Source organism: Phascolarctos cinereus, unplaced genomic scaffold (assembly GCF_003287225.1).
Source record: "Phascolarctos cinereus isolate Bilbo 61053 unplaced genomic scaffold, phaCin_HiC Scaffold_5;HRSCAF=322, whole genome shotgun sequence".
NCBI lineage: Eukaryota > Metazoa > Chordata > Mammalia > Diprotodontia > Phascolarctidae > Phascolarctos > Phascolarctos cinereus.
Window position 1 is genome coordinate 304762621 of NW_027555958.1, and position 14832 is coordinate 304777452.

At 39.3% G+C, this 14832-nt stretch overlaps 2 protein-coding genes across 7 annotated transcripts in view; one reads left to right on the forward strand and one right to left on the reverse strand.

Annotated features, from left to right (window-relative positions):
- BRCA1 (BRCA1 DNA repair associated) overlaps nucleotides 1-2376 on the reverse strand; it is a 73041-nt gene extending 70665 nt beyond the window's left edge. For both annotated transcript variants that reach the window (XM_020972622.2, XM_020972620.2), the window contains exons 1-2: nucleotides 2122-2376; nucleotides 582-682 (exon numbers count right to left, since the gene is read on the reverse strand). In XM_020972622.2, coding sequence (XP_020828281.1) covers nucleotides 582-661 — 80 coding nt within the window. In that variant the 5' untranslated portion in view covers nucleotides 662-682; nucleotides 2122-2376. The remainder of the gene's footprint in view (nucleotides 1-581; nucleotides 683-2121) is intronic.
- A 108-nt stretch (nucleotides 2377-2484) lies between these two features.
- Nucleotides 2485-14832, forward strand: part of NBR1 (NBR1 autophagy cargo receptor) — a 32752-nt gene continuing 20404 nt past the window's right edge. Inside the window, exons 1-5 of one of the 5 annotated variants that reach the window (XM_020972627.2) lie at nucleotides 2485-2567; nucleotides 8934-9044; nucleotides 9961-10023; nucleotides 11007-11025; nucleotides 12389-12411. In XM_020972627.2, the coding sequence (XP_020828286.1) occupies nucleotides 8943-9044; nucleotides 9961-10023; nucleotides 11007-11025; nucleotides 12389-12411 (207 nt within the window). In that variant the 5' untranslated portion in view covers nucleotides 2485-2567; nucleotides 8934-8942. Of the gene's footprint in view, nucleotides 2568-2750; nucleotides 2770-3127; nucleotides 3390-8933; nucleotides 9045-9960; nucleotides 10024-11006; nucleotides 11026-12388; nucleotides 12412-14832 lie in introns of those variants that run through there. The other 4 variants (XM_078156060.1, XM_020972624.2, XM_020972625.2 and 1 more) reach the window with 4 other exon arrangements.

Below are 14832 nucleotides of genomic sequence, written 5' to 3' on the forward strand. Positions count from 1 at the left end.
TTTTTCTTGTACAAGGCTGTTGTCAGGATTGGTTTTTTTTTTTCCTTTCCTTTTTTTTTTACAAAGACATATATCAACTTTATTTATACGTGTATGGATTTTAAAGTGTGTAACCTGTCATGCTTTATTATTATTGTTACCTATTTATTTATTCAGAAGGAAAATTCTGATGGGAATCATGATGATGTGATAATAATTTTGCATCTGTTTTTAAAAGATTACTTGAATAAAGTAAAACTGTCAGTGGTTCTAAACCTTCTTTAGTTTATAACCACAATATTATTCTTTACCATGAAGAATCACTAGGGGAGAACCTGGAGGCATATGAATATAATTGCAAGTGTAAGCTGTATACAATTTGTTCGAGATCTACACAAGTGCTTTCAAGGGTAAATGCCATCCAATTTTTAGCATACTTAAGGCAATGCTGAAGAACAACTTTTGACAACCACTATACAGTGTAATTTCACCTCTAATAACACTCATTGTAAATTCTTCTAATGATTTCAAGCCATTTTCCCACTTTTGTGCAGGTGTAGGCTTGGGAAGGGGTCAGAAATAATGACTGGCCCACAACTTACCAGATAGGACATTCTAAGATCTTCTGCATCCCAATGAGGACATTCTTTACTTCTTCAATACTGACTGTAGATAAATCCATTTCTTTTCTCTCTCACTGAACCTTAACAGATACAAGGTAAAAATTATTTGGAAACAAATATTTTACATGAAACATTTTTGAGTCTGTTTTTTAAACAAACAAGGCCTTAAGACTGGAGAGTTTCAGCTACAGCCTTAGGTCAACCAATGACAATCACTTGAAAGACCTCTATGAAAAGCAAAAACAAATCTAGTATTTTTTCCTATACTTAAGATTTGTTCAAGTCTCTCTCCTCTTTACTCTTTTGTTCCTGGATTTTCTTTCTTCCATCTCTTCTATCTTTTTACGTTCTATAGGAAGAGTATTAAAAACCCCTACTGTTAAGACAAGTTGAGCAAGCCTCAGTAGCCTCAGTTTGTTTTCCCCGCCCAGAAAAGTAGGCATACTAATATAGAATTTGCCCATGTTGCTTTCCTCTTTTAAGGTGTTCCTCTTCACACATGGCCAGGTCTCCTCCCTCCTTAGCCCTCACTTTTTTTACTGTCTCCCATGCATACTCCCTACTTTTTAATCTCCTTCAGTATTACCCTAGGCCCTTCTCCCACTGTCCTCCCTGCACCCCATTCTCAATCCTAGCCTCTTACATATACACACTGTATATAGATAATGATATATATCACTCACCTGGCCACCACTCTAGCTCAGGCCTTTATCACCTATCACCTGGTCTATTACAACAGCTTACAATTAACCTCCTGACCTATAATCTCTCTCTTCTCCAATTCATTTGCCGTCCAACTGCCAAAATGACATTCCCAAAGCATTGATCTGACCATGTCTTTCCCCTGCTCTATAAGTTTAAGTGGCTTCCTATGGCTTTTAGTATAAAATAGTTATCTTTACTTAGTATGCACGGCACTTTATAATGTAGTTGTTGCTTTTTTAGGCAATTAGGGTTAAGTGTCTTGCCCAGGGTTACATAGCTAGTATCAAACACAGCTAGTAAGTGTCAACATAATGTAGTTTTACTCTTATCTTTCCTGATAGAGCTCTGAAAGAGAACCTCAGGCACTCTGTTTCTACCAAACTTGTTTATTTGCAGTTTCTCATACAGGGCCCCTCATTCTCCCCTCTCCATGCCTGATCCCCCAAATGCTTGGAACGCCCTCCTTCATTTCCACCTCTTTCAATTCCTAAACTACTACTGGAGGCCTAGCTTGTTCTCCTTGCTTGGTATAGCTCTCTACCAAATCCGAAATCACACTCTACCTATATTGTATTTACTTATCTGCATTCATGTAGTTTCCTCCCAATAGAATGTAAGCTCCTAGAAGGTACCGGCTGCTTTGCTTTTTCGTTTTGTAACCTCAATACACTTTGCATCTAGTGGGCGCCTAATAAATGCTTGCAGAATTGAACAGAACCTCTCCGTCTCTTCGCCGGGCTTCCCTCTAACCTCACTTTAGTCCTCTTCCCTTCATGAGCCCCCCTCACCCCGCCCAGGTAACACACCAAGTTACCTGGCCTGGCGAAAACCTTCTTTCTTCCAGGATCTTGTGCGTCCTGGCGCGCAACCTCAGTTTCAATTTATAGTGATTTCCCGCGCTTTTCTGTTGTCATGGTATCGCAATTCCGCGGACTGCCTCGAAGCCAATCGCAATGCTCGCTTGATCACGTAAACAGGGAGGGAAAAAATGAGTTTGGCTCCTCTTGGGTCCTGTGATTGGCCCTCCTTACTTCCCCGTAAAACGGAAATAGAGCCGGAAAAGGAAGAGGTTACGTATTATGTCGAGAGTGTTAGGCTCCGCCCCCTTCTTTTCTACTCTCTCAATCATTGCGTTGTTGCGTCACAATAATTGCTCTCCGAGAGTCGGAATCACCACCAGGAGCCACACTGTGCTTAGCAGAGCAGCAAGAGAAGTCTCGAGTCCTCCAACCCCTTCCGCCGCGATGGGAATCTCGCCAGGTAAAGCAAATGACTAAGACTACAATACCCAGAGTGCATTGCGACAAGGCCGCGTTGGAGGGGAGAAGGGGAACGGGTCGCTTCCATGCATAGTCGGGGAGGGGGAGGAGAAATGAGGCCCAGTGCATCATGGAAACCGTAGTCTCCAGGAGAAGAGGCACAGCATCGGACTTTCGTGGGACTTGGTGACGGTAGAGAACAGGTGGAAGAGTGTTCGCGGTGCACAGCCGATACAAATCCATAGCGTTTCTGGGGAATCTGTATTGGGAGAGTAATGGTCAGGGGATAGAGTCCGGGAGTGAGGGGTAGACTACAGGTCCCATCATGGCCGAGGTGGCGTGTAGCTGGCGGAGGCCAACTGTCCAGGGTATCTATAGCTGTTGGAGGAAAGCCTCTCTGACCCGCTTCCGCTCCGCCTTCTTTCCCCGTGTTTGTTATTGTTATGCTTCTCCGCTCGCCGCCCCGCCCTTGTCTCATCCTAAACCAATCAGAGGCATGTCTGTTCAGAGGGACAGGGGCCCGAACCAATCGTCCCTCCGTGGGCTTGGATGACCCGAGTCTGGTCTGCATCCGCCATGTTAGAGGCTCCCCAGAGGTGCAGCAGCTGAGCCGGCCCGGAGCTATCCTTGCATCGGTCTCGGGCAGGCGCCCCCCGGGGGCGGGAAGCGGGTAAGGAGGCAAGACTTCCTTCCAGGAGGTGGTGTCAGGCTGTCCTTGGGGCAGAGCTTTCTGAGGGCCGTGGACTGGTCTCCCGCGGAGAGGTGTAAGTGGGCCAGGAGCTTCCCGGAATCCGAGGGGGCGAGGCCGATCCAGGCCTCTGAGGTGAGGAGGCTCCGAGGAGGGGAGGAGGCCTTTGAGCCCCGCGAGAGGAGGGAGGGCTCCCAGACTGTGTTCAACCGGGTCTAGGAGGGAGGGGAAGCCCTGGCCCCAGCCTTGGTCAGGGAGGCAGAGTCAGTGAGTCTGCTTTATTAAGCACCTACTGTGTGCTTTGCACTACGCTAAGCCCTGGGGTTGTAAGGGCTTGGGATTGTAGCTGTCATAGCTGGCCCTTTAGACTTGGACCCCTCATTAACACTGTCCCCCTCCCCCTCAACCCCTTTTGTATCAAAGAAGACAAAAATAGTGATTGAATAACTGGGAGAGTCTTCAGAGCTAAGACCCAAGTTCAAGTTCTCGCCTCCTGGCTTCCCTCAAGGCCCAGCTAAAATCCCGTCTTTTCCTGGACGCCTTTGTCATACTAGTGCCTTCCCTTGGAGATTACCCTTCTTTATCTTGTCCTTCCCTTGTTTGTACCTAGCCCTTTTCCTGTTGTCTTCCCTATTAGACTGTGAGCTTCCTGAGGGCAGGAACTGTTTTTACTTTTCCTTGTATCCCCTGCGCTTAGCAGGATCCTTGGCACACTGTAGAAGCTTAATAAATGTTTATCGCCTGACTGATTTCACCCCAGGTAATTCTCTGGGACTATACAAGGCTTCTTAACTTGGAGTTCATGAACTCCCAAGGGGTCCTTGGATAGATTCCGGGGAGTCAATGAACTTTAATGAGGAAAAAAAGGAATTATATCTGTATTTTCCACCCTTTGATTCTTTCATAATACCCTATATTTTATGCATTTAAAAACATTATTCTGAGAAATAGGCTTTTCACCAGTCTGCCAAAAAGGGGTCCATGGCACCAAAAAAAAAAATTAGGAACCTCTGCTATAAGTTTTGAGGGGTGTTGAATCTTTTTTAGAAGGAATTATACATCAGGAACCTCTATGTCAATGAATCACAGTTCTCGTGCAGAAAAAAAATTAGAGCCTAGGTACTCCTGTTGTAGATCAGCCTAGTTTTGAAACAGAAAGAGGAAATGTGGTTTACCTCAAGTAGTTGTGAGTCAGTGCTCTTGACTTCAAATACTGTACTTCTAGATATGAGACGAATAGGCTGTTAGGCTACACTGGCTGTTAATTTTGGATGGGCCAACTTCTAGGCCTGATTTGCATATTGATCTGAGATTACAATTAAAAGGAGATTGATGATTACTGATCTTCTGGAAAATCTTCTGATTACTGAGGCTTCTGAAAGAGAAACATAAAAAACCAAAGACCTAGAAATGGGCAAGAACTGTCCATTATTCTTACCTCTCTCCTCAACACACACTCTCACTTCCTGTTTTTTATCCCATTAGTAAAATTATTGGCCGAATTCCAGACGATTTTGTGCATTTCTATTTGTGTGATCTGAGAAACAGGGAAGGGTACAGTTAGTTGAGTAAACATTAGACTGAGATTGTCAGAGTATGGAAACCCATTTGAAATTTGGAAGTAGGTATAGAACACCAGACCATCCATCTCTTAGAGGTAGAGTCTTGTAGGTGACCCTAACTTAATTTTTCCCCTCTTGTTTATTTTTTTTTATGTTTTAAAAATTTTAAGTGCCAAATTCTTTCTCATACCCCTCCCCCACCCATTGAGAAGGCAAGCAATAGTATGCCCATTATACATGTGAAGTCATGCAAAACGTATTTCTATATTAGTAATGTTGCAAAGAAAGAAAAGGACAAGAAAAACAAAATGAAAAACAAAATGTGCTTCAGTCTGCACTCAGAGTTCATCAGTTTTATCTCTGAAGGTGGATAGCCTTTTTCATCATGAGTCCTAGCCCTTTGTAAAGCTCCTGGGAGATCATGAAGGAATGTACTAGATTTTTCAAGGGTAGATGTTGAACCTATATGTTCATACTTGAATGAATTATAGGTGTCAACAAGGTTGGAGCTAGAAATATGGCAATATTTTGTTAATGAATTGAGCCTAGGTTGGGGAAAGTTTTGCTTTGATAAATTATCATTAGCTCAGAAGAAATCTCTCAAATTCAAGCAGTATAGGGTCTTCTTTAATGAGAACACGCTGTCTAGTATATTGTGTTACTAGGTTTTATCAACTTTGTGGAAAAGAAAAACATTTTATTTCTTAAAAAACTGGTTTATAATAATAATAACATGTTTATATAGCCCTATGAGATTGATAATGTGCTTTCTTTAAAATAACCAAGAGAGGTAGGGAGTATATGGAGTATTGTCCCCATTTTGTAAATGAGAGAAGTCTTAGGCCAAAAGAAATTAAATGACTTGCCCATAGTACAGTGAATTATGGAGCTGGGGTTCAAACCCAGGTTTCTCCTGATTCCAAAGCTGGTGCTTTTCCCTCCATACCTAGAGTTTCCACATAAATTATGTTATGTGATCTTCACAATGACTTTAGGGTAGGAGTGGGGAACCTGCGGCGTCAGGCCACGTGTGACCAGCTAGGTCCTTGGGTGGGTCCTTTTGAATGAGTCCAAAGTTTTATGGAACAAATCCTTTTATTAAGGGGATTTGTTCTGTGAAGTTTGAATTCTGTCAAAAGGTCACAGTTGAGGATCTAGAGGGCCACTTGTGGCCTCCCCCCCCTGCTCTAGGGTCTGTCTAATCTATCAAACCCCCAATCTTATCAGACCTCCTAATTCTGAATGCCATCCGTCATATTTAACCCTAAATGATTGGGCAGATGAAGATTTGCCTATTTTATTGATGAAGAAACTGAAGGTACAAAGAGGTTGTGACTTACTCAAGGTTACATGGTTAAGTAGTAAACTGGAACTAGAACCTATTACTGTTGGAATGTAGAGGTGCTAGGAACACCAAACTGCAAGGGTACAGGGTGGGAGTCTGCCTCATCCCTTCTTTAATTATTATCACACCGGAAGTGGGCAAGATTACTAGTGAGTCTTCAGTATTTGTGACACCAATATGAGAGGCCAGATTCTAAGTGAACCTGCTCATTGGATGAGGATGGGACTGTTATTTTTATGCAGAAAAAGACTAGGAAGATCTGGATGGGATGAAGGAGTGGCAAGTAGCCTGGGGTGGTCTGGAGGTAACCAAGAAGGGGTCTAGATGGGATTAAGGAGTGTCAAGTAAACTAAGTAATCGAGGTGGGCTGGAATAGGCCAGATCAGATGCCTTTGGTGGAGGCACCAGTGATCTGGGCTGCTGAAATTTGTAATAAAGTTCAAGAGCTTTTCCTTTTAGGGGTTCAGATCCCATCCCTGTCACGACTGCTGACTCTTAGTCTAGTTTTTACAGCTCTTCACAATCTACATTTGATTTTTTAAAAAAATAATTCTCTTTATTGAATGCATGAATAAATGAATACAAGAGTCAGTCACATACACTGATGCATGTTGAGGCATAGATGGAATATTTGTGATTTATGAGTATAAATGAAGATTCACTATGAAGACCTACTCTATGTCTAAATATTTTCCCAATAGACTATTATAGTATCTAAAAATCCATCACTAGAAAGTCATTTTTGTAGCATATTTCTTTCTAAAATGTAGATACCTTGGGGAGGCATGTCATGTTGAGGTGTTATTCATTAAAAACTTAGGGTGGATTATTTGTTAAACTTACTTGTTTTGGATAAGAATTTGAGTGAAATTCACTGCAGAAATAGGACATATTGCAGATGTGATATCAAGATCAGGAGAGTATAAGCATGGTGTCCATAGCCAGGGCATTTCTACATTTGATTTTAAGCTATTTAAATTATTTCATAGAGACCAAAGAAATTTTCCAAGTCACCTGTAAGCACCACCTTCTGCCGCCCCCCCTTTAAAAAAACCTCTGTTTATGAAAAACAGTATTAAAGTTACTCAGGTTAACTGTCCTCTTGAGGTAATATCTTAATGCCACATACCTGGCAGAGAAGATAATAAATGCCTTTACCTGTGTAGTAGACCATTTCCTAACAGAAGCAATCATTAATAATCAATGGGTGGAGAAATTTCAATTAAGGATGATGTTGGTGCCCCCAAGGAATATATAGAATTGAATCTCAAATTAATGATTATGAAAGGTCTAAGAATGTTTTTAAGGGGGTGTGGCATTGTGTTTTTTTGTTTGTTTTTTGGGGGTTTTTTTGTACGTGCTAAATAACTTTTTTCAGGTGTGATTAAAAAAAAATTAGATTTTAAAAAGTCATGTTTCTGGAGCAGCTAGGTGGCGCAGTGGATAGAGTACCGGCCCTGAAATCAGAAGGACCTGAGTTCAAATGCGGCCTCAGACCAAACACTTGACACTAGCTGTGTGACCCTGGGCAAGTCACTTAACCCTAATTGCCCCCCCCTAAAAGTCATGTTTCTTAGGCAGAAATTTCTTCCCTCCCTCCTGCCCCATTAGTAATGTATGTTGCTTTCTAAAGCAGAGGGGTTTGTGCTATAGTGTTGACACTCCTTTTTAACCTTTTTATTGGATATCTTTTGTTTTTACATCATCTTCATTTCCAGATATGCTTTCTCTCCCTCCCTACCCAGAGAATTATCCCCAGGGGGAAAAATAATCTAAAATAACAAGGAGGGGGGCGGTAAGGAAGTTCAGCAAAATTAACCTCTACATCAATAAAGGCAATATTCCATTGATTGTAGACTCCACTAGAGCAGGGACAGTCTTTGACTATTTTTTGTATCCCCAGTGCTTAACAGAGTGCCTGGCTCATAGGTGGTGTTTAATAAATGCTTCTTGACTTGGCTTTCATACCCCAAAACCCCTTTCTCCACAAATAAATGAGAAAAGAGAATTTCTCATCTCTTCTTTAGGTCCAGATTTGGTCATTGTATTAATGTGTTTAATTTTTCCCTCCAGTTACAGTGTTGGCGTCATTATGTATGTTATCTTCATGATTCTACTTTCTTTTCTCTGTGAGTTTATATAAGTCTTCCTGTTCTCTTGATTCTTCATATTCATATTTTCTTACAATGCAGTAATCCTTTATATTTGTTTTTCATAATTGGTTTAACCATTTCCTCTTTGATGGGCATCTATTTTGTTTCCAGTTTTTTGTTACTACAAAAAGTGCTGCTTTAAATATTTTGATGTTCATAGGACCTTTCTGACTTTGATTTCTTTCAGGTATACATATGCCCAGCAGTGGGATCTCTTGTAGCACATTTTTGTATGGACATGTTATTCATTTTTTCAGCTTGATTTCATATCATTTTTCAGAATGGTTGGAACCACTCCCAATTTCACCAACACCTACAGTTTTCATGTTTACTAATTTGTTGGACGTGAAGTGAAACCTCAGAGATGTTTTGATTTACATTCTTCTTATTTGTGATTTGGAGTAATCTTTCATATGGTTATTATTTTGTGGTTTTTCTGTTAGAGCTTTTTGTTTATATGCTTTGACCACTTATCCATTGGGGAATGGATGCTTTATAGAGAAACAAGTTCTTGTTTCTTAGGGATTTGAGTGAAACTATATCCTTGTCATCACAAAGTTAGCACTCATTTCTTTTGTAAAGCACTTTCTGAAATATTTTACTTTTTTTCCCCTTTTAGCCCCAAAGCATGGAGCCACAGGTTAATCTCAATGTGACTTTTAAAAATGAAACACAAAGCTTCCTAGTTTCAGACTCAGAAAATACAACCTGGGCTGATGTGGAAGCAATGGTGAGTGATTTTATTTTTCTTCCCCATTACCTAAATTAAAGTTTTTCCAAGACAGTTTTTTTAATAGTACAACTTCATAGGTTTTAAAAGTTGTTATATTTACCAATTCTGGCCATTATGAAAAATTTTCTTTGAAAGTAGGTCACTGCTTCCTTTTCTTATATTAAATGTTTTAGTTGGGAATTAGAAAGTGGATTCTTTTTAAAAAGAGCTGCTTTGAAGAATAATACTTACTTTGGAGACAGAAGGTTTAGTGAGTGATTTTTTTATAATATGGGAAGGATTTAGAGAACTTGTAAAAGATTTAAAAAATGAACAGTATGTGGAATGAATTGGTATGGATTTTATCTTGCTTATGCTCTGTTAGAATGTTCCTGTGCATGAGGGTAGATATGTCAGTATTCATTGTGAACTTTGTAAGAACTGATCAGTTACTTTATTGAGAAGTCATAGGTGACTTGTTCCAAAGTTGAGAAGGAGTATCCCTACTTGTAGTGCTTAAGTGGAAGGCCACCTGCTCTTCTCTGTTTGATAGTGCTTTTCCCATTCTGGTTTGACCTTTGTACTTACCATGTTTGTCTGGGCTTCAGTAGTAAATGTTTTACTTCCTGTGTAGCAGAGTTTATCTAACAGGAACCTTTGTTTAATTCAGATTCCACTTTTGAGCATAGTATTATAAGGAGTCACCTTAAAAAAATCATGAAGCTATAAAAGACCTTCATAGATCATGTAATCCAGCCCCTTTCTTTCAGGCAGGTAATTGTGTTAAAATAGTTACCTAGAGAGGTGATTGCCTAGAAATTGGATCTTGTTTTCTTGTTTTTCTGAAATGTAATTTTTCTTGTTTTTCCTGTAGTAGGTAAAGTTGAAAGTTATTTTGATTCTCAAATTGCATAATGTGTGTTCTCGCTTGCAGGTAAAAGTTTCATTTGATCTGAACACCATTCAGATAAAATACCTGGATGAGGATAGTGAAGAGGTAAAGTATATTATAGTACCCATTGCTGATTTTATAAGACAGTGATTTTATCTTATTTCCCAGTAGTACAACAGGGCTCAACAGCTTCAGAAAATAGTGTGTAGTTTGGGTAAAATCCTGATTGATAACAGGTATCCATGAGTAAGGACTTGGGGAAAATGAAATACGGTTGGGAGACAGAGAAGGAAGCAAAATGAAAAAAGAAAGATTAATATAGCTACTGCTTTATATTCTTATAAGTTATCTTAAGCCTAAATACATAAGCAGAGTGCAAATAGGGGGAAAAAAGTGGTATGGAAATAAGCATGTATAAAGAGTGCCTGCTATATACAAGACACTGTTCTAAATTCTTGACTACATTATTTCATTTGTTCCTCACAAGCCTCAAGGTAGATTTGTTCCCATTTTACAGTTGAGGAAACTGAAGCAAAAGGGTTAAGTGACTTTCCCAGAGTCACATAGTAAGTGCTTGAAGCTGGATTTAAACTCAGATCTTCCTGACTGAAAGCTCGGGGCTCTATTTCCTGTACCACTTACCTGCCTCTAACTGATATTGTGCATAAATTCACACATAAATGAAAGAAAGGCTAGAGTGTGGGGAAATATTGTTGTTGCTCAGTTGTTTCAGTCATGTCCGACTCTCTGTGATCTCATTTGGGGTTTTCTTGGCAAAGATACTGGAGTGGTTTGCTATTTCCTTCTCCAGCTCATTTTATATATGAGGAAACTGGGACAAAAAGGGTTAAGTGGCTTGCCCAGGGTCACATAGCTAGTTAAGTGTAAGTGTTTGAGGCCAGATTTGAACTCAGGAAAATGAGTCTTGCTGACTTCAGGCCAGGTATTCCATCTATTGCACCACCTAGCTGCCCGGGGAAATTGGAGTCTCTAAAATTTTGCCTTTGTATTATTATGTGGTCATTGGTAATGATATAAATGTTCAATTGATGATATATTTCTATTGTATTGTTCTTTCTCTTTTATAGGTGTCCATCAATAGCCAAGGTGAGTCTTGTCTTTTACTACTTGGGTAAACTATTATGTTCATCAATCCATAGTGGGTGTGGGTGTGTGGGTGTCTCTCTCTCTCTCTGAAAAAATCAAATTGATTCTGTTCTGTACCAGCCACTGTCATTTTGTATAATTGCTTAAATCACATTTCCTGTATCCAAGTTAAGTTGAGAAGTTTGTAGGTTCAGAAGTTTAACCTTTCTCTGAGAGTTAAGTTTAAAAGTTCAATTTCCTTATAAATTATTTTAATTAAAAGAAACCTCTATGCTATCTGTTCTTGACCAGTTAGAGGAAATTTGCTATCTATATATGATTAGTTATTCTTGCAGGTAGATTAAATCATTAAATCAATCAGAATTTCCTAGAGATGAGATGGAAGGGAGGGGTTGCTAGCCCTGCTTTCTCTATTTCCATCCAATCATGTTGTCCCCCATATCTGATGTTTCAGGTTTTGTAACCAATCATATTGTTTTCCTCATCTATGATGCTGTTTTTGACTTTTTTGGATACTTCTCCTTTTGTTTGTAAAAATAATGCGTCAGCCTTCATTTGAGGTCTCTTAGCTTGCTGAGGAGCTAAAAACCCCTTTTTCATTGGTAACTGCTAACCTTACCAGTAAGTTGAATGTGCTCAGAACTTTGTTGCCTCAGTTTGCCTTAATTTCAGTTGTGACAGCTAGAAAGTAAAATCATCTTTGATCTAATCCAAGGACATTTAGTTACCGAGAGGACCTCATCTGTCACTTGAATTTACAAAGTAGGCCCCTAGCATGAATTCAAAGGTTATACATGGATAGGTTCATGTGTGTGTGTGTGTGTGTGTGTGTGTGTGTGTGTGTGTGTGTTATAGAATTTTAAGAATAGTATGCCTAGTGATTTGTAATACATTGCATTATTGCTCTAATAATGTCATATAATCTTGACTTGATATATAGGCAGTCCCCAACTTTTCAACAACAGAGCACCAAACTGGAACTTAGAATTAATTTCCCCATGAAAACAATGTTGTGAATAATGATAGGTTTCCAGATCACCCCATGAAAGCCTATTTAACTATTATTGTAGCTAAAATGATAACCCTGAGCCTCTTTGATCCCTGAACCACCTGACCTTCTCTGAACCTTAGGAAGGGGTAAAGAAGTCTAGGTGGTTACAGAGTTTTGGTAACTGCCTTTCAAAATCATGAAGGTAGTGGGGCAAGGAAGGGGTCACAGCAGATAGCCAGCTTCTACTAATATTCTTGTGTATAGGTTTTTGAGAAGTTAAATGTTCGTATTTCAAGAACTACTTATGCTTTTTAAAATCTTCTTTTGAGGTGTTGTATAAATACTCATGTGTATTTCTTTTTTATGTTGTAGGAGAATATGAAGAAGCCCTTAAGGTATCACTCTCATTTTCAAAGAACTTTTTAAACATGTATATATTGATTAGAAAATTGGACCTGAATTTTCAAATTCACTGAGAAGAGTGCATGTCTAGGTATATAGTGAAATTTATTTATGGAGATTCTAATGAAAAGGGCCACCCACAACATAGAGGATTCCCCAGTTGGGTTCACTATTGTATTGCTCATCTTGGATTAATGTTTTGCTACTGTCACTCAAGAAAGTAAAAAAGGAATTATTTTTCTTCCAGAAATAATTCTTCCAGAATTATTTTTCTTCTACTATCTAGATAGCTATATACTTCATCAGCTCAACCAGTTGCTCCCTTAGTCATGTAAGATCTTTTTTCACTTTATTTTCTCCCATTTATGCATAGTAAGTTCAAGTATACTATAAACTTTACTCAAGTGTGGAGGAAATGTAGCTTGAAACTGCATGCAGTTGAAGTAAATAACAAGTATAGTCTCATTTTGCCCAGCACAAATTTAGAGAATTCAGGAGGTTTTTTCCTGTTTTTTGTTTTCCCTTTCTGATCCATAGACCCTTTTCTGGACCTTAAACCTTGGGGGTTATCTGTCTTTTGGATAGTTCTCCCTTTCCATTTCCCAGTCCAAGTTTTAGTTATTTCTTTCGTGAGATTAAGAGCTGGAAGTAACCATATGACACCACTTTGGTCTTAGAAGGAGCAAGATCCTTTCCTGTTTGAGCTTCAGGCCCATCATTTCTGGCTTCTGGTCAGAAATACTATCTAGATAGCTATATACTTCATCAGCTCAACCAGTTGCCCCTCAGTTCTGCCCCTAGGAATCCTTGTTCAGACTTTTCCTTGGTTGTAGGTATTCTGCCCTTTTCCTGAGTTTCCTTTAGTTATCTGTATTCGGTACTTCTAAGTTCTGGAAGGTCAGTCTTTAGAATCTAGAAGTTTCTCCATATGAATAGGTGTGCTTTCTTTTATCAGACAATGACTGTGTTATCCAGTTTGTTTCCTCCTTTGCCTTAGCTGCCTGAAAGTTCAGAGCTACTGTAAATTCAAGTGATCAACTTCCTCATACTAGGTGCTTTGTATATCTGTTTTTTAACTCCATCTTAATTGGGTCATATTGTCTGATTTTATATGTGTATTCCTTTTGCTTGCTGGTATAAGTCCTTTTTGGAAGCATAAATCATAAAATAATGCTTTCTTGCCCTCACTTTTACTTGTTATTCCAAGCAGTTCCCTTAATCCTTTAATCTTGATCAACTTGTCTTGGCCTTCTTCCTACCTTCTCTTGATCTGAAAACCAGATCTAAAGCTTTTATGGTTGTCTCCTTTGTTCATTGCAACAATATTAGCTCCCCTGGCCCAGCTTGGAGGTGCTAGCTACAGGGTTCACAACTAACATGTTAGTGTGTTAAAGGTAGTGACCATCTGGACTTGAAAATTCCTACATTTCATTCTTTTACAACTATATAGCACCAACTGTGAGAGCAGTTATCAAATCATCATGATCATTTCTGATAGTTTAGCTTTTAGAGTCCTTTACAACCTGGCCCCAACCTATCTTTCCAGTCTCATTGTGCATCACTCCCCCCTTGATGATCCAGCCAAACTGGCTTTCTCTCGGTTCCTTATGCTCTCCATCCTCCATGCTTGGAATGCTCTTCCTCCCTCCCTTTTGCCTCACAGAATCCCTCTGTTCCCTCAAGATATAGCTCAAATATTATCTTCTACGTGAAGCCTTTCTGGATCCCTTCTCTCAACCGCTAGTGCCCTTCCTCTCAGACTACCTTGTATTTAAATGCTTCCTATTTATTTGTATTTATTCTCTTTAGTTATAGATGTAGTTCTTTCCCCCTGTAGAATGTAAACTCTTTGCAAATTGAGGTTGTCTCATTTTATTTCTATCACCTCTGTCTTGCACAATGCCTGACACACATTGTAGGCCTCTAATACAAACATATCAAGTGATTGACGTGTCCTTCAGTTTCCGTATAGGTCTACCTACCATCTCTATGATTTCCTAGCTCTATATACAAGTTTAAGACCACCACTCCTCTGTATGTGTTGCCTTCCCATACTAAAATGTAATCTTTGAGGACAGGGACTGACTTTTCTTTTTTTTTTTCCCCATTTGTATACTCATTGCTTAGAAATATACCTGGGGAAAAAAAAAGAAGTGTACCTGGCACATTGAGAGCTCTTAATTAATGTTTTTTCATTCATTAAGGTCCTATATTTATACCTCAATAGTAAAGGTAACCCTTCAATCTATTGTCACTGCTTCAGGCTTTTTTTTTTATAGAGATCTAAGCATTTAGCTGAAAAGTGACCTTTTTTGTCATGGTTATCAAACATAGTTTTAATTCAATTTCTACAAAATCTCATGTAACCATGATGTAATAGAAAGAGTTTTAGACTTTAGTGAGGCACTCTGGAT